Source organism: Equus caballus, chromosome 10 (genome assembly GCF_041296265.1).
Source record: "Equus caballus isolate H_3958 breed thoroughbred chromosome 10, TB-T2T, whole genome shotgun sequence".
Classification (NCBI taxonomy): domain Eukaryota; kingdom Metazoa; phylum Chordata; class Mammalia; order Perissodactyla; family Equidae; genus Equus; species Equus caballus.
Window position 1 is genome coordinate 77957166 of NC_091693.1, and position 24665 is coordinate 77981830.

The 24665-nt window shown below is 33.7% G+C and overlaps 1 protein-coding gene across 32 annotated transcripts in view; it reads right to left on the minus strand.

Moving 5' to 3' along the window:
• TRDN (triadin) overlaps positions 1–24665 on the minus strand; it is a 392671-nt gene that overhangs the window by 72312 nt on the left and 295694 nt on the right. For all 32 annotated transcript variants that reach the window (XR_011422188.1, XR_011422177.1, XR_011422182.1 and 29 more), the window contains 2 exons: positions 21554–21604; positions 1613–1651 (listed from right to left, as the gene is read on the minus strand). Coding sequence is in view for 13 of the 32 variants with exons in the window: in XM_070223715.1 (XP_070079816.1) it covers positions 1613–1651; positions 21554–21604 (90 nt within the window). In the remaining 19 variants the exon portion in view is untranslated. The remainder of the gene's footprint in view (positions 1–1612; positions 1652–21553; positions 21605–24665) is intronic.

A 24665-nucleotide genomic window follows, 5' to 3' on the forward strand; every position in this document is an offset into this window, starting at 1 on the left:
TCTTGGGATGGAAACAATCTCTTCACTTCTTTGTAAATTTTGTATCACCAAGCACAATTCTGGACACAAGACAATAATATTAGCATAACATGTGTTTTCAATAAATTGTTGATTAATTATATTTTTAAATAAAATATGACATTAATGCTGATTTACCTTTCCTTTAAGGAAGTTAAAAATAATTATGAGAAAAATATACATAAATATTTAATGTAAACTAATAATAAGAAACTTAAAATGTATATCTTACTTTTTCTATTATATTCCAATAGTAAATAGTAAAATAAAGCGTAAAATACAATGTTATGCCTACAGGAAGGGGCGACACCATGTACATTTTATCTGATCAGCAAGCTTTCACAGACATGAGTAAGAGCGCTAACAACAAGAGAGCAATTTCTATAAGTAGTTTTTTCTTTTCTGAGATATATCTAAAACTCAATTATAACTTTTGTTGTGAAGATTCAATATATCATTTTATCTTTTAGATGATTTTTTCTTACAGTTTAAAATTGCTCATTTTTCTACTTAGCTTCCTGAGAATGCATGCTTTCAGATTACATAAAGTCACTTAAAATGGTTATATTCTTTCATTAAAAATAAGAGAACACAGATAATTCCTTTTGCTGTGTTGGCAGTACTTTCAAGAGAAGTGACTTCATAATGTGGGTTAATATTTAACACATATATAGAAAGGTGAAACAAGAATTACTTAAATATAGGTTAAAATTTGTGAAAATGAGTATATGCAAATAGTTTAAGACCAATGATATGAATGTCTAATGTACGTAATATCATTTTCACTGTACGGAGATTTACAGACGGATATAGATATAGATCTAACCTTCTTTCGTGCATATATAGATATAAAAATATAAATATCTTTATATAGATATAAAATATTTGGAATAAGATTAGCCCTAGAAATATTGTAATTAATTGGAATTTTCCTTGAGATTTTTAGCTTTTTTTCCGGCACTTTCCTCTATTCTATGATGTTCCTTTTTCTAACTTTCAACGCGTGTCTTGAGTACCCACCTAATGTCTTGAATTTCTTCCTTACAAAACCTGTTTTAAGAAGTCTATTATAAAATATTCCAACTTTCAAATTAATGGCCAATAAGCCAATGGATTACCTCTACAAAAAATTTTACATATTTAATTAGTAGAAAGGAAAACTGTTGAATCTATTAGGTTGAACCATATGAAACTACTGTTTTTGAGGTAAATATGGTTGAATATAGGTGATTTGATAAGGTTCAAGCAATTATAAGGATAAATTTTAGAGATTTGTCATGATCTGGCTGGAGCCTCAGAAATTCAAGTTGTCTCCTTAGTACTTTGTAAAAGGGTTCAACTGTCCAGTAGGTAAATAAGGAGCAGTATACGCTAATGGTTCCCGCACTTTGATGAACTTATCCAAAGTCTGCTACCAGAAAATGAGTCTACTTTAATTTTAGCATACATTTCAGTTTATTGCTGATTGCATTTAAAATACATGGGGAGCGTGCACCAATATTTTTTCAGTTTTAGACATCTCAAGCCTTTACCCAGCTCTGATTGTAAAACCAGCCTTGTTTATAATTTTGTAAAGCTTACAAAGTGTCCTTACCTGCTTTGGATGTCTTTTCATCTTTTTTAATTTCCAGATCTGGGGCAAAACATATACATACACACATACAAACAAATAGGGAAAAAATAAGCATTGGAAAAAAATTAGTACTAAATGGATTAATAGGCAGATTTAATAGATTGTCTTATTTGTTCTCAATTTCAATTATAGTTACATAATTTTATCTACATATAATAGAACATGTATTCTTAGTAAATTATAAAGTTACTTAAGCTAAAGGACTGATTTTAAATCCAGTTTGCTAAAACATTTCATGCTAATCAAGTAATCTGGCATGTTGTCTTTAATAACAGCCCATGTCTTATGATTCATAAGTTACCTAAGGACTGAAAATAAGGAAATTAATAAAAACTGCTCAGGAGAAAAGTGTTGTAATCTTCCCTAATTTGACCAATTTAAGGAATTTTCTATTTTTGATTACATACACTCAATTCATGGAGCTCCACCTGGTGGTTAATTTAATAATTTCAAAGTGTTACAGTTGTTTTTATCAGGATTTGTTATTAATTTTGTAAAATGAATTAAAATGGCTTAAATTTAGTATAAGAATATAAAGAACTAATAGATAAACTATTTTGCTCTCTTATTGTCCTAGGACAATGGCTTTTGTCTAGAAATTCTGCATTATAACTTAAAATCAGTATAGGATAAATACGTAGTTTTATAAGCTATCCAAGTAATACTCGTGGCACCATCTCAACTAATGTGATAGTTGACTACACTTACCTGTTTCCCAGTCCTTCTCTTATTTAAACAACTTTGCCTAGGCCTTAGTTCTCCTCTCTTGGGAAAAAGTCTTGTTTTGATTAATCAAAGGGTTCTGATACATTACAGTTTTCCTCCCTTCAAACAGAAGAAAACCTGATCTCATAGTTGGGATAATTATTGAGTACAGACTGTGGGTCAGGGATTGCTGTAGCCAGCTTTATTCATGTTTTAGACTAATAGAGTCTCATTTTCTGGAGTTACAACAAAAAAAATTAAGTGCAAAATTTCATATAATAGAGAATTACATAGCCATTCATACCCTACTTCTTGTAATACTTGAATGCACATCCTGTAAAAAGTGATATCAGTGTTATTACTGCACTTTGACACTCCCTGTCACATATTCTTCTCTTTTCAGTTCACGCATTCACTTAACTGGGTGGGATTAATGCTATTTTAGTGTTTTCTAAGAGCTATAATGTTATATAAAATTTTGTTATATAATTTTTAATTTAATTTTTGTCTATTGTCTGTATCCTCTCTTTAGATTTTAAGTTCCATACAGGCAAGAACTATGTGTTCTTTACTACTCAAATGTCAGCATTTGGACAATATCCGATACGTGGTATATGACCAATAAATACGGTTCAATAAATGGATGAGTGAACAAAATGGTGAATATAGAAAGATCAAATGCTCCTTCTTGTTTATCTGCAGTCCTAGAAGAAATTGACCTATCTTGTGCCTCTAGAACTAGAGATAAAAATTTGATGTCCTAGGATGGGGCTCATAGGCAATTGCTCATCAAGTGGAGCTGTCTATTTAAAAGAGCCTTGCTTCTCCCTTCACACGTGGCTCTCTTCCCTGTCAATCACATTGTCATTGTAATCATGAAATGAAATCATTTAGCCTTTACGTTTGTCAAAAGATCTTCTGAAAAAAATAAAATCGTGGAAAATATTTTTATCAGCTATGAATATAATACAACAGAACCAGCTTTGGTCATGTATACAGAATCTTATAAGCACTCTGATGAATGAACATTCACTACCCACGTGATAGAACTATTGACTTTTGGTGCTGTGTAAATACTGCTAATAAGATGACCTCACAAGTGATGAGTTCTTGGGAAGTGTGAAAAGGAAGTTTTTGGATGATGTAATGTGGCTTTAAAATCAATCGCACTTGGTAAGTTTTATGACATTGGGCGTTACTTAAAACCTCAAGTCTTAATTTTGTCACTGCTAAGTGGAGAAAATCATGTTGTAAAATTGATATGAGATTTATAAGCGATGTATGGAAAGAACTTAGTTATTTTTAAATTATGCTCATAAAAACTTAAATTACATAATCTGTCAAGGTAATTTTCTTTTTCTCTTATAAAATTGGGACTTTACCCTTGAACACACAAAGCAGGAATTGATGTCAGAAATTGCCAACAGATTTCTAAGGTGAGCATGTCTTTTACTAGGCTACTTGGTCATTAATAACTCAGAGCTTTCATTTTGTAGATGGCATTTCTATTGAAGGTTAAATCTTTCATTTTCGAGTCATATAAGGAGCCAGAGAGAGAGAATGGGAACTTTTATTTTCACCCCATCTTTACTGTTTACATTTTTTTATCATTGATTATTATTGTATAATAATAAAATTTCTGGTTTCCATAAACATTTGTCACCAGAGCCCTTCCTTTTGGGCTCCACATACAAGCATTGCGAAAACATGGAATCAAGAAATCCCCACGCGGAGTTGTTGCGGCTGACAGCCTGCCGTTCCATATGCAGCACTGACTTTTCCAAGCTGTTGATTTCACGTATAAAAGGTGAACTGATGATAGGTCTGGGGAGGGGAGTTTCATTAATGATTTTTCCGTGTCATTAACATGATATTCTTAAGTAAACCAGGCTGACCAAAACTTCAGTGTGGTGTGTGCTTGACTCAGAGATGGGCTGCCGTGCAGAGCAACTCTGTTTAGAAGTCTCTGCTTTGTCTGCATATAACAAAAAGTAAGAAATATACACAATATATAAATCCAAAGAATGTGTATTCTTTTAAGAATGTCTCTATTTTAAATACTTTGCAAGGTAGAAGTAGAATATCACTGATTTTTCCTTTCCTACCATATTTTGTTATAATTATCACATTTTCTTTTTCAGCACATAGAGGTCTTATATGTCTAAGAAAATATACTAACAATAATTATTGCTTGTGATGCCAATGATATTTTGTATTTGCTACATGGTACACATTAGTAAGTGTATTATATGCCTTATCTATATTTTATTTATAAAATATTAAATACTCATGTGTTTATTAGCTGTCTAACCCCAGTAGAGTATAAACTTCACGAGTGGTGGACAAATTTTTATTTTCTCTGCTGAATGATAAGGCCCAGATCAGTGATATGCACAGAATAGGGATCAATAAGTATTTGTCGAACAAATGGACAAGTAATCTTATATAATCCTCACATACTACTCCTATGAGGTAAACATTTTATTACACCCAATTTACAGATAACAGTACTGAAGCTTAATAATTTGTCTAAGTACATTCTCCTAGTAAGTGGCAAAACTGGTATTTGACTTCTAATCTTTCTCCAAATCCAAAGCCTTAAGCACTCCTAACACACCTCTCTAACTACCGTTGCTACAAATAGAGTGAAAAGCTTTTAAGCATCTCATACATGAAAACTATATAGTAAGCCGCATTCTAAATTTTACAGGTAGGTTGTATTTATCTAGGTTATATTACGAAGACAAATTACTAATGAAGTCATTAAGATTGTAATGGACATGAATAATAGCCACTGAGCTTTCTATTTTTTTCAGCCAGTTGTTAAATCATGAACCATATGAATTAGTTTCCTAAATTAAGCTGGTTAAACTAAATAAATAGACTAAGCATTGATCGAAAATTGACAGCTATCTCACACACTCCTGGAGTAGTATTCAATATTTAATGACCTGGGAAGATTTTACATTTAAAAGCAGGTCACCAAATATTTTTGTGCCATATACAAAGGAATTTTAATAATGTTATCCCTAGTCAATTGTATGTGAGTTCTGATCTGAGAGAGTCTGGAAAGCAGGATAGCTAAGGAAGCCGGTCAAACTGCCGTACGTGAGTCCCAAATCCCCCTCAGGTGGCTGTGTGATCTGGACAAGTTAGTGTTTCGATTTCCACATTAATAAAAAAAGGATTACGATGAGAATTAAATGGAACACTACATGTGAAGCACTGAGAACAGTGTCAGATACAAAGCAAACAGTATATGTTAGTCTCTTTATTGATATTTTAAATTAATTTTCTTAATTTTTCCACCATAATGTTAAAGAAATCATATTTTAAATAAAATATATATTTTTAAAGGAAACAATTAAAGTTATATTTATTTTAAAAGTATCATAAATTTATTCTGAATCCATGACTTTTACATTATTTGAGTAATCATTTGGATCTTTTGCTGAAAATCTGCTACTACTACCACACAGACACACATATACGTTTACACAGTTTACTGTGGTCTTAATTATATTATTTAAAAACAAATGGGATGCAAAACACACACACACACAATTACAGACACAGACTTCCACATTTTGCTTTCTGCATGAAGCTCTCATGGATGAGATGGAGAACTCCTGTCATTCCAAGTAGCTTGGCTTCAAGATTTGGAATTTGAGAGAATCCTCACTGAGCTCATGTTTTTTTCTTGAATATACTTTAAGAAAAATTGGTTTTGCAAGTAGTCTAAATCTAATGTGAGAAAGACAAGATCTGTCTGTCTTTCACTTGATTTGCAACTTCCTCAGTTCAGACTTCCAAAAGAAGAAACTGTCCTAAATTTAAGGCCACATAGAGAACCACAACCTGACATCCCCTACTCTATAACTCTTCATCTTAGCTGTGTCTACACTTCTTTCCTCCAATATTCTATGGACTGTATAATATTTTCCTTCCTCTTATTTAACCATGTCCATATGGCTTTGAGACTTCATGCATTCTCAACGCTCTCATTTTTCCCTTGAGTTTCTAAATCAGTACCCTCTTTGTTCATGAACTGAGGCATCCCTCTATGCATAATAAAGGGGCAAGGTGAGGGCGTACTCCGGTAGCTGTCAGCCTCACCCCATCAAGGAGTTACAGAGGTCATTCTTTGACTGCATTTGGAGAAAAACAGACACAAATCAAGCAAACAAAAAAACCCTCAGTTTGAAATTTATTTCCTTTATTTCTTAACCAAATGATCTAATGTGAGCCATCTGAAACTCTCTAAATTTCAATTTTCTCACCTTATAAGATGGGAACAATGATAATTAGCTGATGTATCTGTGGCTAAGATTAGATTGGATAATTTAACAAATACTTCCTGAACACTCATGTACTAAAATCTAAATAATAGATATCTCTTGATTGGATAAAATAATCTGATGTGTGTTGTCTCAGGCTGTGAGGGAGGCCACCTCACTTGTCCCCTTTCCCGGTTCTTTTTCAAGAATTGGGAGATTTTCCAGGACAGGAATTTTATTCTGTTCATCTTTGGAGCCTCAGTGACTAAACTGTCCCCAGAATATTACACCAGCACTCAAAAATTGTTATTGATACAAGACAATTTAAAATGTGGTTTCAAAAATGCCAGGAAAATCAAATTTATAAGCTTCACTTTTAGGTGGTTTAGGCTGAAATACGAAGTGGAATCCTTACCCTGTTAAGTAAAGCCTGACAGAGATGGGAAAGCCCATTTAGAACTGACATAGCCAACAGTCGACACTGCAGTACGTTATCTTCAGGTTTTTGTTTCTCGTTTGTCCCAGTCAGTTATAACTATCCAGAGTAGCTAGTGAACTAACTAGTTTATAGCTGGTTATTTCAAAGCTAAGATAGAGTCCGAAGCTACTGAGCACAGTGGTTTTATCCATAACACATATGCACACACACAAACCCACCCCCACACACATGTTCTCTCTCTATGTCTCTGTCTGTCTCTCTCCTACTTCTCATCCCCATTAGGTCAACAAAGAAAAAACAATTATGCTTTGTAAGCTTCTACAGGTATAGTTCTAAAACGACTCTAGTTTTTAATGCAAGCCCTTAATTCATGGATCAGTGCTTTATGCCCAAGTCCTGATTCCGCAATCCTTCCTTGGCAAGATTCCCATAGGAGTTTAACGCTCACAGAGAAAGTTTGCTGAGTGGACACTAAAAACACAGAATGAGCCAGAGGACATTCTCTCTTTGCAGCATAGAATAAATGCATACATTTTTCCTGCCTCGTTCTGTCATGATTTAATTCTCGTGATCCTTTGTCCTTTGTATATGCTAAACACAATGTACCACATTTCTGAGATCGTCACTCTGCCTTTATCTTTTATGCCTCGCTATATGTGCCTCATGATTTCTTCCTTTCCTGAAGCTTCCCAACATGAAGTGTTCACATCGAAATAAGTAAGAAATAATTGGAGGAGGCTGCAGGTATCGTAGGTTGCACAAAGATTAGTCAGTCAGAACAAGGCCCTGTGCTGTTATCTCAAGGTGGCAGGATAGCTGGCTGGACATATTTCAGGTAATGAGTCAGTTGACTTTAAACCGTTCAATGAGTTCAGAAAGTTGTACAACCATCACTTGTGATGGTAAATAAGACATTCTTTAGTTTTGCCTTATCAAGAGAAAGTCACTCTTTAACTAGACTCTCATTTGTTTCCCTGGGCACCAGCATTCATTTTCTTTAACTTGAAGTGAGCATAATCAATCAAGTTAATAAAAGCTTATAAGCTGTAGGCATAGATCATCCTATATCTGGTTCAAATATATAGAAACAATAGACAACCTTATATGAAAATAATACATGTAAAGTTATTTTAAAGTGACCAGGAAAAATGAAAAAGTTTATTATGACATTTAAAAAATTTTTCCATCAAGGAGAGAAGCATATTAGAACATTTGCATAAGGTGGCATGGAGTGACAAGGAAAGTGGACATGCAGAGTGACAGTGACATTCTCTCATTCTACTCTGCCCCTTTTAATGAGGGCTTAAATGGAAGGAATACCGGGAAAGGAATATTGGGGCTCTACATTCATAGTTGTCCATAAATTTCACATTCATATAGTTTCACATATATTTTCATAGCGCATTCATTTTTTTGGAAGAAGGAAATAATTCACAGTGCTTGGGCACGTTAATTTTGTAAAGCCAAAGGTTATAGAGAAAATTCTGGCAACATCAACTACTGTTCTTACCAACACATAATCCCTTTCCATTCTATCAACCTGGCATTTTGGCGTGATGGGCACAATAAGAAAAGTGTTAGGCTGTTGGAGTGAAAGTGCTACTGTTAGTGGTACAATTTTCACTTAAACAACTCTTCAGGAAATGAGTAATCATGGATTGGTAAAGGCACCTACTACATTTTATGCTTTTGAATCCTGATTGGTCTTTTTTTAATCAACAAATTATCTATAACTTTCCTCCATTCCTACCAAATACAACAAAACTATTATGAGAAAGAAACCCTTGATGTTAAAATAAGTTTTGCTAATACATCCCAATACTGAAGACAAAAGGAAAGGAAAATTATTTTTAGGTGCTTTTAAGTCTGATACTAGTAACTAATCTAGTATAGAAACCTTGGATAATCATTTAATCTTTGTGCATCAATTTCTTCACCGTTAACATGATAGTAACAATATTTTCTCCATAAAATACCTCAAAGCAGAATTAAGCCATGTCCACAAATAATTGAATTAGAAACAGAGCACAAAAAAGGAGAAAAAAATTACACAAAATGTGAACTACTAATGTTGATTATCAAATCAAGTATTCTAGATCAAGTATTAATTTTGAATAATATTGCAGCAAGTCCTAATATTTCTTAGAGGATGAAAGTGTTACAAGCAAAGACGCTACATGTGACTTCAATAGTATTAGAAAAATTTTGAAAATTGCTAATGGAGAATCAAATATATAGGTTAATTAGATTTGTTTCATAGAATTATCAGTTACAAAGGACAAAACATATCATTGTAACATCGAGTTAGACAATTAGAACGCTAAATAACTTTAAAACTTGAAATTTCAGAAGAAAATTTGATTCTTTTTATGTCAATCATTGGACGTCAGAATATCTGTGATCACTAGATGTAGCAGTGTGGGAACATTGGTTACGTTCAGACTGACGTATGTTGAGTTAACATACTCTGAAAGGTGCTCTTTGGGATACATCTCTGAGACCAACTGTTTGATTCTTTCTTATAAAAGCAGGCTACCCAAAACATATTCCTTCAACAAACTGTTCAGCTTTTCCCTGCAAGTTCGTGTCTGGATAAATCAGTATTTAAATAGTGCTTATAGAACACACATTGTGATCTTCACAGAAGACAAAAACACAATGCGGTCTATACAGAAACTGAAATACAGTGATGTCCGCTGCAATTGATACAATGTTGTAAGCCAATATGACTTTAATAAAATAATTTGAAAAAAAACAGTGACAACTGAAAATGAGTAAAATACCAGCTTCTAGAAAATAAAAAGCAGGGCAGTTAGATTGCTAGCATTGGCCCTCGAGATGCCTGGTTGCATTTATGCTAAGAATGTTCTGGGTTCCTCAAGTTTCAGACAAATTTACTCTTTACTAACTTTACTCAGAACTTTAATCTTCTCACCCTTGACTCTTTAGAAACTCATCCATGCACGCCCAAACCTTCAAATTCCATCCACAGGTCAATATATCCCACATGTATATCTTCAACCCAAATGTCTTTTCTAAACCTCACACCCAGATAGCCAACTGACACTTGATGTTTCTACGTGGATGTCCTACAAGTACCTCAAACTCAGCATGTGGTAAACCAGACTTATGATCTCATATCCTTAGCTTCTCCTTTTCTAGTGTCCCATCTCAGTGGTGTCACCAATCATTCAGTCGTATAAAACAGAAATCTTATTAAGTATCATATTTGTCAATTATGTCTTCTCTCCATTTCACCTGCAACCATCCTCGGCCAACATACCATAATGACTCACTTAGATACTATCAGTAGCATCTTAACCGTTCTTGAATTCCACTCTGCCTTTCTCTGACCCATTGCTATAGGGGCCATTACAGAATGCCACCCTCTCCCCCTATACACTCAAACATGTATGAAATGCTTTCATGAATGTCCGTTGCCCTTAGGCTAAATACCAAACTCCTTAATATGGCTTACAGCAGGGGCTGTCAAACTTTTTCCGTAAAGCACCAGATCGTAAATATTTCAGTTTTGCAGGCCATTTGACCTCTGTTGTAACTAGTCAACCCAGCCTTTGTGGTACAGTAACTGCTGTAGACAATACATAACTGAATGAACGTGTCGGTGTTCTAATAAAATGTTATTTATAGACATGGAAATTTGAAGTTTATATATGTTCCAAGTGCCCCAAAATATTATTCTTCTTTTGATTATTTTCAACCACTTAAAAATGTATAAACATTCTTATCTCACGTTCCAAATTCGGCCCATGGGACATAGTTTGTCTGCTCCTGGCCTGCAAGAGTTTGCTTCCACTTATCTTTGCCTGGCACCATTCTCCCTAACACTTTCCAAACGTCTGTAACACTGCCCACTTTCGCAAGGAATTTGAATGTGCTGAAACATCTATTAACCTGCTCTCTCCCATTCGCAGTTTCTTCACTGGTTAAAATTCCGACTTCTCAGACTTCAGACCTCAGACCAAATGTTGCTCCTCAAGGAAGCTTTCCTCGATTCCCCAGCCTGGGTCATATGCTTCTACACATACACTCACAGCACTGTGCTCCTTTCTGTCAACATATTTCTCTCAGTCTTACAGGTATTCATTTATTTGTGTGACTTTTTTTCCTTAGTCTTCTTTATCTCCTATTAGACTTCAATGAAGGCTGAAAGCCAATTTTTAGCTTGCCATTGTATTTTCTGTGTACAAATATGAAAAAGTATCAAGATATATTCTCAAGTGAGAAAAATATTACAGAAAAGTCTTGGAGGTACTCACAGGGGACTCTAGTTTTATCATAATTTTCATATATTTAAAAGGGCATTGTATTTGTATATTGCCTGTTGTGGCTGATAACGTAGGCTGATTCATTCAGGCTGGAAATGAAATATAAGAATTCCCAAATCCTCTTGTAGTTGGACTGGCTGCTGTGAAACAGTTACGGTAAGAAAGGTGTGGATAGAAGTCCCTGGCATGAGCTTTCCTTTCCAAATAGACAAAGCCTTGTCAGGAGCTGGTTTTGAATCTCCATCTTGTTCCTGGAAAGAATACATACAAGATACCTGGAAGTGCAACAGCCAACTTGCCACCTTTAGAACTAAAGACATAAGCCAACGATGGCAAAGCTGGAAGGGAGGAGGAGCCTGGATGCCTGACAACATCCTTAAGCAGTTTTACACCTTAGTCCTCCTCCCCTTGGGCACCTGGTTGCCTAAAACAAACTCCTTATTTGTTAAAATTACTTTACTCAGATTTTTGAGTTCCCAAAGAGGGAAACACATACCGACACGTAAGATTCACCTATTTAACTAAAAATTCATAGAATTCACAGAGTATAATGACAGTTTGATTAACGAGAAATGGGGCATCATTACTTGGTATCATAAGACGTGCTAATGACTTCCTAAAATAACTATAGGCTACATCTTAAGACATCCTTATACCACAGAATAGTTTTTACATGATATTAAGTTGACTGTTGTCCTTCATTACTTACCATTATGTACTATACATTACTATTTGCACATATTGTACTTTGACACTCTTAAACAGAAGTGCCAGTGTCCTGAAGGTGAGGGCTATGCATGAAGGCATGTTATGCTTTTTACACTTTCATATTCCAATGTCTTTCTGTTTAAATATGAGATGTACATTCTTGTTTTAAAGTTGCTTTTTCTCCATACTTTTATAGCGCTAGATACATGTCTTATTTCACTCATCCCCACTGGATTTTATTTTATTTATTTTTATTTCAGCTTTATTGAGGTATAATTAGCATATAAAATTAGAAGACATTTAAAGTGTACATCGTGGTGATTTGAGATGTATGTATATATATCCATACATTGTGAAAGGATTTCCCAATCTGGATTTTATGTTTCATTTGTATATCTGCCTCTAAGTTAACTCTGAAATTAGAGACTTGCATCATTTAGAATTTGCAGCACCAAGCATGGTGCCTGACAAAATTACCAACCAACCAAACTTTCAACCAGTTTGCTGAACATGGTAGGGACGCAAGAAATATTTTGAACAGTATTTTGGAGTCTTTAGTTGAGGAAAAGCACAAAAGAAATGTGCGGATGAAAGTAAGTTGCCTGAAGTATTTCCCCTGCTGTTTCTATTTATTCTGAGAAGTGATGAAAAGTTTACCAGCAAAAAATAAATGTTTGAGGTCTTAGCTTGGAGGTTACCCCAGAGTCATTTCTTCAAATTTACTTTTTTTCAGTATTAATTTGCACCTGCTACTGAGAAAGAGTTTGCAACAACAATTAAATATTAAACTTACTTTAGGGACTTGAAAATATTAAACACCAATTTTAAAACTGCAATCAAAGTGAACTTCACAAATTTTGACTTGGAAAATTCATCAAGATTTTCTTGTTTCTGTAGTGATCTCTATGATTTAATAAAAGTTGTGGCGGAATAAAATTACTTACAGACTTACCATAAAGGTCTTATCTGCTTTCCACTGTCTACTTTGCTATTAGTTGAAGAAATATTATTTCAATTAATAAAAATAATCAAATATAGACTATTGTAAGTTAAGTTTTCTAAATACTATAGCTGTAACCTGATTTATTATACTAAATATATCATTATATTTAATTTGCATATTTGAGTTGTTTAATACGATCTGTTAACTTCTTCAAGAAAAGAATGATTAGAGATATGACAGCAAAATTGGGAGTTCAGGTTAATTTTATAGGCAAAAATATAGAATTAAGTAGCTGATTATCTTGATTTATCTCTTTATTTGATGTTTAAACAATTTTAATTTCTAGGAAAGTTTGTAATTTTTCATATCAAATCAAATGACTGTTACTTATCTTTAGATGTCACATGAAGCTACCTTCCAAAGGTATGACGCAGAAGTCATTGAAAACTGTATCATGCAAATATAAAATTGAAGATTATAATTCCTAATCTAAAAAGTTAGTGTAAAAATAAAGAAAATCAATGTTTTCAGCTATTTTATGATGTCATGTTAAATGATGTTGTGTTAAATGGCAGCTGAAGTCAAAGAGATGGATGGACAACCTAAAACTTTCTGACTTTGCCTGAGAAAAACCCAGGTGGTGCTTGTTGTTTACTTTCTTTTGTTTAGATCAAAACATGCAATAAATCTTAGCTGGATGCAAAATCAGAGTCTTTACAGAAAGATTAATGGAAAGTGGAATCCTTAAGCCCAGATGGCTCCTGGCTACATATTTTATTTAGAGTATTTATTTGGAGCTTCTAAAGAGCTAATCCAGATATAACACAATTGTTACATACCTATTCTAAGCTGTGCTTGAACAAAATAGTTTGCATTTGTCCAAAAATGGATTCACACAGATCTCTCACTTCCTGGTGGTCATTCTTTGTAACTACAAACCCACCATTAAGAAAGCATTGATGCATCCCTCCAGGGAGCTATCTAATTACAAAAAAGAATCCTTATGTGAGAAGAGTATTGAGACTCAAATATGACTTTCTGAAATAAGGATAATCATTTTGTGCTTGGCAAAACATGCACAACAAGAGATATTGAAAGGGTTGGAGAAAAATTAGAAAATTAAAAACACAGAAGGGCTAATGAGTATATAGAAAAAAATGTACTTTTCGTGTTTACTTATGCCACAAACACTTTAGTAGGTGTTTTCTACTAAAATAGCCAAGACAAAAATCACTTTGCTCATATGTCCCCTTAACTTTGGTAAGTTATGCTTTAAAATAGAAACAATATCACATGGACTACACACCAGACAAGGCTTGGAGGATCAAAATTGTTTGAAATAAAAAGTAAATAGCAATGATAATGTAAATCATTATGGTCACTATTAGCAGTATATTTTTTTTTAATTCTAGCAGTGAATTCTTTATTCACATTGACTTTGATAGTTTCTTTAAAGCAAAAGTATTGTATGCTGCTTTTGTGCACAGTAACTTTATCTTAAAAATATATAGTTTTATTTTGTCCCAAATTAAATTCCTTACATTCATTTCTACAGGATCTAGGTTCCAATATGTCGAAGTAATCTTGAATTGTATTACTTCCTTCTAAAATATTATCAAGTCCATGATATTGAATACCACAATAATCTTCCTTCCAAGGTTACACAAAATTGTTTTATATACATCATACTGTATACATAAATATGGAGTTTATATAAATATCCTATTGAAAAACCTCCCTATAGTTTAGATAGATTTCAGCTGTTGTTTCTCACTCAATTGTATGACTTGCACTATAGCATGGAAATAATTTCGTTAGTCCAGATTGAATATTACAACTATCACCCAAACATTTCAGTAGTTATAAATTTATTATTTGTTTGTTCAGTTAGCTATGTTTAAATTAAATATAAATTGACAAATTTGACATTTCAAGTGTGTTTGCTTCATTTACATTAATCTGTAGATTTAAAATATAGAATCTGGCTAATTATACTTTATTCTATGCATTGCAATACATTTTCCCAGTGTGTGCCTTATCTTTCCTTTTTGGATTTGTTTTCCCGATGTCTTCAATCCTGCTGTAACCAAAAATCATGTATACATATATTCTCCTCAATTTTTCTAAATGTTTAAAATTTATCTTTTACCATAGAGTTTTAAAGATATCTTAAATTCTATTCTGAGAAAAAATGAGAATGGAATCTAAATGTTTTCCCTACATGGGAAATAAGCATGATTTCCCATTTATTTTCCTAATGATTGTAATGAGACATCTGTCATATAGTGTATTTTTCTACATGCAGGGCTCCATTTCTGAGATCATTATTATGCTTTTTCAGTGTGTTTTCCTGTACTCGGGATAATTACATATTATTTTAGTTAAAGTAATTCTATAATAAATAATTATATCTGATTAGGCAAGTCCCCACCTATTCACATTAAAACAAAAAAAAAACATTTTTCTCATCCTTGGCTTTTTACATTTCAATAGAAATTTTTGAAAATTTATCATGTTCCACTTTAAAATATTGTTGGTATTTTCTATTGGAATTTATATATTACTTTAGAGGGAAATGATATCTTCCAGCTACAAAGAGGACTTATCTCTTCATTGACTCAGGTCTTTCAAAATAGATTTTAAAAATGTTTTATTATTTCTGCATAAAAATCATGTGCCTCTCTAGTTAAATTAATTCTTCGGTAACTTACAGATTTTGTTTCTGTTGTAAATTGGGCCCATTTAACTAATATATTAGTTATCACTGATGTTTAGAAATGCTATTGATTTTCGCAGGTTGATCTTGCTAAGCTTTCTTATTCATAGTTACATTTTGTTTGTAGATAAACTTGGAAGTTTTATGGAGACAGTCAATAACCTACAAATACAACAGTTTTGACTCTCCCTTTTCAATTCTTATACTCTTTCCCCATTGGTTACTATAGTATAATGTTAAAAGTGTGAATGACATTTTTAGTGTGTTCCTAACTTTTATGGAAATGCTTATGATGATAGAATAGTGCTTTCAGCTCTAAAATTCCTTTATTATCTTGTTCGTTAAGAAGTTTATAATGAATTAATACTGCATTTTACTGCATACTTTTTATTTATGGAGATGGCTTAAATTTTTCCTGTAATCTTTTCTTGTGATGGATTATTATCGATAGATTTTTTGAGTCCTTGCATGCTGAGATTAATCAAGTCATGATGTCTTCTGAAATGCTCAAATTACTAGTATTTAATTTAGGATTTTTTCATTTATATTGTAAAGTGGGATGTTCTTTTTAAAAAGTTTCCTTTTCTGTTTTCTTTATCATCACTGTATTATCATCATAGGTAAATTTCATGCTTAATTTGTTCTCTGAAGCCATTATCCCAAGATATTAAAAGCTGTCTGTGAAACAACTTTGTGTCATTTTGAGGGACAAAGTATTTGACCATGAATTAAATTGTCTTAATGATTACTAGTTCATTCAAATTTTCCATGTTTTGAGTAAATTTTGGTCATTTAGAAATTTTTAGAAATTGCCTATTTCATCTAAATTTTAAATTTATTCACAGGGAGATGAGTATAATATCCACCTATGATTTAAAAATTTTTATTTTATCTGTAAAGTACTGCATGTCCTTTTTCCATCTAATATTTCTCATCTACATTCTCATCATTCTCTCTCTCTTTCGTCTTTCCTGTCTCCTCTTTCTCTTTCTCTCATTTTCTTCTCTTGTGTGACCAGTCTTGCTAGAGCTTGTAGATTTCATTAATCCTTTAAAAAATTCTCACTAATATTTGTCTGCTTAGATATCATTTTTGATTAAGTTGTCTGAAAATCTCTCAATATTATTGGGATTTTTGTCAATTTCTCCATGTAATTCCTGGTCTAAATTTCATTTTAAAGCTTTTTTATACATAAACACAAGTGTAATATTAAATAAATGCACATATGTAATGAATATTCATATATATTGCTTTTGTGTTGTTTTATTCAGTCAGAAAAATTTGTTTCTTTTAATGCTTGGATCCTCTCTTCTTGTCACCTCTCCCATAAACCATCTTATCAGTATAGTCTATATCATTACATATTTTCTCCATGCTCTTACAATCATCTTCAAACTCATATACATATGCATATTATGGCACTAAGTACTAACTACCCAACATGATCCATTCTCCTTCTTGCTTCACCCAGAATCCTTTGCAGTAATGTGTGCCAGGAACCTGCATCCTCGCCGGTGGTATGGGAATGGAAGTAATGCATGCAACTTGCCACACATTCCTTTCTCTTTCGGGCTGACTAGAATGCCACCAGTACACAAGCAGCCTTGGAATCTGTCTTGAAGTTGGCAAAAGCTTCTCTAAATGATGACACAATCCCAATCAACACCAACTCCAACTTGCGTGTTTATCTTATTAATTTTTTTCTTATGATTTAGAATTCGGGGTTGGATTTCAAACTGAGAGTTGTATTATTGTGATTTTTACTGTTTTTCTTTATTGTTTTCCTTGGGATTGTGGCTGTGTGATTCCTCGCCTTTACTCCACTATCATTCTGGGCCTCTCATCCAGTTTTTACTTTGGTAATTCGAGACGCCTACCCCTCAGTGTCGCTTAGGGACATTCCTGAACAAGTCACCCATCCAGCAGTCAACTTGTCTCAGGTCCTGTACGAGAGGTTGAGTCCATATCCTCCATTTCTCCTTGGAGAAAACTCCCTCTGCAGTTTTCCATAAACTGTAGCCCCAGAGAACTTCTGGTAGTAAGTTTTTTCAGCTTCTTTTCTTGAATGGGAGCACCACTTCAGCACATGATTACAGTGAGAGTTATCATCATGGATATTGGTCTGTAGTTTTCTTTAAGTTCCTTGTTTGGTTTTGGTATCAGGGTAATGATGGCTTCATAAAATGAGTTTGGAAGTGCTCCCTCTTCTTCAATTTTTTGAAACAGTTTGAGAAGAGTTGGCATTAATTCTCCTTTGGATGTTTGTTAGAATTGACCAGTGAAGCCATCTGGTCCTGGACTTTTCTCTGTTGGGAGGTTTTTGATTACTGATTCAATCTCCTTGACCATCACTGATCTGTTTAGATTTCATATTTCTTCGTTGTTCAGTTGTACAACAGGTTGCATGTTTCTAGGAATTTATCTGTTTCTTCTAGGTTATGCAATCTGTGGCATATAATTGTTCGTAATAGTCTCCCAAGGTTCGTTTTATTTCTGTGGCATCAGTTGTAATGTCTCCTCTTCCAATTATGATTTTATTTATTTGACTCTTCACTCCTTTTTTTCTTAATCTAGCCAAAGGTATGTCAATTTTGTTGATTTTTAAGAAAAGCAACTCGTAGTCTTGTTGATTTTTCTATTCTCTATTTCGTTTATTTCTGCTCTAATCTTTATTATTTCCTTCCTTTGCTAACTTCGGGCTTAATTTCTTCTTTTTCTAATTCCTTGAAGTGTAAAGTTAGGTTGTTCTTTTTTAATGTAGGTGTTTATTTCTATAACATTCCTCTTAGTACTGCTTTTGCTGCATCCCATGTTTTGGTATGTCGCGTTTTTATTTTCATTTGTCTAAGGAAATTTTATATCTTACCTTTTGATTTCTTATTTGACTTGTTTTTTTCAAGAATGTGTTATTTAGTTTCTACATATTTGTGAACTTTCCCATTTAAGTGTGCATGATGTTATCACTACATCTGATGCTTTTTTAGTGGACATTCAATGAAATTTTGAAGAATTTCTCTATTTAATAAAAGTAGACATATTAAACTTTTAACCTAACAAAATTTCTTTTAAAATTGATTTTTTGGGGCTGGCCCCATGACCGAGTGGTTAAGTTCGTGCACTCCGCTGTAGGTGGCCCAGTGTTTCGTTGGTTCAAATCCTGGGCACAGACATGGCACTGCTCATCAAACCACGCTGAGGCAGTGTCCCACATGCCACAACTAGAAGGACTCACAGCAAAGAATATACAACTATGTACTGGGGGGCTTTGGGGAGAAAAAAATGAAAAATCAATAAAATTGATTTCTCTTTTAGTAAGAATTTGTTTGAATTGTGACTGTTCTGATATAGCTCAGATGATACTGACCTCCTTTGAGGAAAGAAAACCTGATGTGACACCACCTCTTACAGGTCAAAGTGAAAGTCACTGCATATCAGGATTACACTTTTCTGTCAATATGTCCACCTACTGTCAGTCATATTCACTACCATGGGCCTCAAGTTTGGTTGGTTGTTTGGGAAAAAAAAATGATGAAATTAAATTCATAAAATTTCAAACCACCATTAGTATTCTATCACAGTACTAAGAGTGATCATTTTCACTTTAAATGATAAAACACTAATTAAATTTCCTCATGCAGTTCTTTGAAGCCTCACTTTCAGAAAGAAATGCTAGAAAAATGTTTAAAATAATATTTATTGTGATTGCTTTTAATTTACTTCTTATGCAAACTCTTGTCTACACATACTTGTCATTAAAAATTAGAAAGAAAATGGTGCAATAATGTAAAAAGTCAGTATTAGTGAAATGAGAATATAACTTTTAAAAAATGCATCTTTTCCAAAATACTCCTTTCCACCACCATCATCTGTGACCATGAACTCGCTGGTGCTAGACTGACCATCTGATGTGGGGTGATGGAAAGAGGATACCTGGAAGGATGGAAGAAAAGGGAGGAAATTCTTAAGCAGATACTTCCAGTGATTGAAGACTGAAAGGAACACCAAAGACTTTTAGTGGAAACCTGAATTGTTTTTAATTTTTGTATATATTCCATATGCATTTGTTTTGGAGGAAAATTTTTTAACTGAATTTCCTTAATAAAAAATGTGAATATTTATAATATTCCTGTGTGTTCCTCATTTTTGATATTTGTGTATTATATTGGCAAAGGGATTATAACATTATTGTGTGATTAAGTTTCTTAATGGCATCAAATCATTTCAATTTAGATTGGTGTGTAAACATCCATTCCAGTCAACAGCTAGATCCTGTTAAACAAATCTAGAGTTTCTTTAAAATAAATTAATGTCTAGGTAAATCAACAGGAATGTCAATTGTCTTCACAACTAATTCATCCTTTGAATAATACAGCAACATTTCTTTGCCTATTGGACATTGAACGTAACTTGTAAGAATCTTCATTCAAGGCAAAATATCCTAATTTACATATTATGCCAGAATAACATATAATTGTGTATAGCACCAAAATAACTACCATCATCGATGATGATAAAAATAAAGTTTTAGATACAATAATACACTTCTAAAGTGAAACATAAATGCCTTAATGGGTTTGGAGTCCATGTCGCTTTTTTAAAAAATCAAGTGCTTATGTGAGCTGAGAAAAAAATCATGCTGTGCTCTTGAACTTCATTAAATAACAATTTTGTTTAATTTAAAATTAATTTCAAAGTTAGGAAATGATGACTTAAGGGTATGGTTGTTATACATTGCTACACTGACTAATGGGGACTCTCCATGCTTCCTTCATTTCTCTGAGTGATTCTTCTGTCAGCTTTCCCCTCCCACCGCTCTCTCATATTTCTTCAGACTCCCACACATGTTCATACAGGTTCACCAAAAGTCTTTTTCTTTTTAATAAAATAATGCCAATAAGCTGGAGTTTTTACCACTAAGTCCCTGTACCTTGGTCAACAGTTCATGAAGATCTTCTCTTCAGGGTAAATGGAGAAATAAGCTCTATTTCTAACATTCAATATAGTAGGCATATTTCCTGCCTTCACTGGTTCACTAATGTGTTCATTTTGACAATAAATATTAGAGAATTTTGAGTAAGATATCATGTCCATAGAATGTACCGGATTAATTCAAAACTAGATGTATTACATTGGACTTACTATATTAACTTATGTTTTAGGGGATATTATTTGATGAGTCACATATCTGAATCCACATGGCTCTGAGCCTAGTATAAGGGGCAGGCCGGAACAATAAGATGCATTAGCAAGAGCACAGTGCTTGATTTAGATCAGAGTTCTAAGTATGGCTGTGCTGCAAATTATGATAACTTTGAAATGTTTCTGGACTATTCCTGTTTTATTTACCTTTAAGATGAGAATGTTGGACTATAGTTTATCCCTAAGTTCCTCCTAGCTATAAGATTTGTTTAGAAATTTACTATATCTGAACACAACAGAATGGTAAGCTATCACTGAGAGATTTTAGGTATTATTTTCATCTTAAATCTTTGGTTTCTATGGCTATTCCTAATAAGATTTACCTTGGGATATTTCTAAAATGTAGACTTTTCACTACAGACTCATGGAATCGAAATAGCACGTGCATTTTTAAAAGGTTTTCACTATTTCTGACATAGCTACTCATTTTTTTGTTGTTTCATAATACAATTTAGAATTTTATGATAGGAAATAAGTTCTTTTTTCTTTTCTCAAAAGCATACAAGGGCATATGAAAGCTATAGTTTTGGGAGCCTGAAAAAGAAATAATATATTACTTTGTCGCAAGTAACTGAATAGGAAATAGGCACATCAGTGTGTTTTCCCACTTCATTATACAAAATTACCTTTTTCCTTTAGGGAAGCTGGAACCTTCACTTCTTTCCCCTTAATAGGCTCTGGAAAGAAACATGGAGCATTTATTTGAAACCAAGATAAAAAGATTTGAGAACACATATAATGGAATTAGTAAGCTAACAGCAAGGTGAACCTGGGTGGAAATGATATGATGTTTTCTTTCAAAAACAATTTTAATCATGCAGAGACAAAGAAACAACAGTGTAGAGTACCACAAGCCATCCTCTGATCGTTTTCATTTAAAATAAATGTAAATTGTGAATGAGTTACAGTCTATTTGCCCACTTAAGAGGATGGGCATTTGGATGGATAAGAACTTATTTTATCTATAATTTTTTTTAAAACATGTCTTCAGTATCTAAAGTCTCCCCAAACTTTATAATCAGTACTAACCTAGTTTATTTCTTTCAGTCTATGTTTTTTCAAAACACAAACAATCAAATGGAAAACCCTGCATATATCATGTAAATGCTTTAGTTATCAGACTCTAGTCAAGCAAATTTCAAGAATAAGGCTAAAATAAAATATGAGAGAGAATTTCTCTATTAACTCTCAACATCTTAAAAGTACTTGTTAAAGTAAATCAAGTAAAACTTCATTTATTCTACCAGCTTCAAATACAAAATGATTCCGATCATATCATGGGTTCCAGACGTATATGTGGTCAATGTCTTGAACAACATTATGCTTCCTCATCAGCCCACGTAAAAAACAAGCCAGTTTTCTGCCTCCTCTGAAACATTAAATTTCAGTACCCATTATACTGACAAAAATGACTTTTAATGCAGTGAAAAAGGAAGGAAAGAAAGAAATCTATCCTTCCAGCTCTTTGTTCTATTCTCACCTTATGGTTTGGGGGGCGATGTGGAGAATATGATGATGACATTTGTAAATGGATGCACCACTCACACAATAGCTTAGATTTAACAGAGTCCAGGTGACTTTAGATGGTGTCAAGAATATATTTAGGGGTTCTATTGAAAAGACTGTGTCCCTCAAAGCAAGATTTTCTTGATATATAAGCTACAGCCTTAAATATGTTTGTGGAGCTTTTAAAAATGGCTTTGGTGGCAAAGAAATGTCTTTATCACCATTTATTGGGCTAAGTATAAATACAGCTGATTTTTTCCTATACTTCAGCATGTGAAGATGAAATCAAGAGCCATGGATTGAATAAACACACTAAGAAGCTTCATTAACTTTTTTCAAGCTGATGGGGGTAATTTACTGCTTTTACATTTCCTGGCTAACCCAAAAGAATTAATGTATTGTGAAATGAGAAGTGGTGGTGAAGACAGAGTCCTACTAGGGTGGGAGAGTGCAATGCCTGGAACTTCAGAATTCAAGATTCAGCATGTTGATTTAAAAGGGTGAGTGCATATGTTTGTGTGAGATTAAACTAGTAATAAAATACAAGACCTAGAAAAAGGATCCACAAGACTACTTTGATTTGAGTGGAGAAAGAAGGACGAGTAGAATAACAGATATACGTCTATGGGGTATTTGAAGGTCATAAACCCATCATCTTAAATTTGGAGAAAGGTGTCAGAAAATAGAAGTGATTTTTATTTCCAAGTTTACTAATGGGAAGATGCCTCTGCTCCAAAGCGGGATCCTCTCCTACACTGACTTTTCTGCAGCTCATTTCTGCTCAACGTCCTTTTGGACTTCAAGAGGTTTTGACCTGATTTAAGAAGTCCTCAGTCTGCTCTTAGCAGTCTCGAACTACCTAAGGAAGTGAGTGGGATATCAGATCTGACAAAAAATGTGAAAGACATTGTTATATGGAAATTCTGTACTTTAGTTTTAAGAAGGATAGATACATCATTGATTTAAGGCAATTTAAGGCAACTTACGGCATGTTTCAACTCATCTGTCTTGTTTTCCAGAAGCAAAGCATTGGATAACACATTTTTCGTGTTGTTTTTACAAATATGATAGTTTCTTTGCATTTGTCCAAGAATCTACAGGAAGACTTGTGAATCTTGATTATCACGATCTAGAAAGTATTTAAAGCTGCTAGGATATAAATTGGAACTCATAAAATAATCTGGGCAAGGAGGTTGTGATGGAGAAAAAATTTCAAAGGAATAGGAAGATGGTTTTAAGTTTTCCATTTCCCTACACTGACTTCAGAGACAAAGGGAGTGATAAACTAGGGTGAGTGTCCATGAGGAAGTATAGATCGTTGGAGATCAGTTTCAAAGTCCTCAGACAGCTTGCCCTATCCTTAGCTCTAGCTTTTGTTTGATGAATGGGAATGGCCCAAAAAAGTGTGTGGAAGACAAGCAGAAGTTGGGAGAACATCGTGTGCATCATCCTGAGCATCAGAATATAAAAGAAGATAAACTCTGCTGAGAATACTCTGGCATATACAGGCTTGGGTAACAAAACTTGTCAGTAAGTCTAACATCCATCATACTACTCCAATACCAGAGGAACTCAAGTGTGCTACTCTTGCATTCTCAGTACAGGAGAAAGCAACTAATCTCATTGTTGTCTTGTTTGGGTTTGGTTTGCAGTTCTTTGGTCCGAGGTGAAACTTGCATCCTCAGTTAAGTCAGATGGGCTTAAGAATCAAGGGGAAATAAGATAAGGGTAGATGCCAGAAGGAATATCACCAATAACAGGAGTGACTAATAGGGTTGTGTGGTTTCTGGGTGGTCATGGCCACATAAGCAGAGCTCTGCCCTCCAATATGTTGAGAGGACTTAGGTGAGTCCACTAGTCCAGGAAAGTCAGTAGCTGAACGAGCAGCAAAAGCCAGCAAGACGTGTCTTTCTTCTGTTCTTTTTCTTTGGAGCAATCATCCCTAGACCCCACAATACCTCCTTAAATAAAGACACAAGCTTAATGATGTTTCTCTAAATGCGTAACTTACTCATGCTTATCACATCCTCCATAAATGTGGCCCTAAATGATTTCTGTGTAACATCCTCATTTTAGAATTGTAGCATTGTTTTAATATGGTTTCTAACGTGTATATTCTAGTCGAATCTATGAGAGACCAGCAAATGTAGGCAACTTCTTAGCTGCTTATTAGAAATAATTCACAAAATACAATGACTCCAATGCAGTAAGTGGCTTATTAGTAACTGGAAT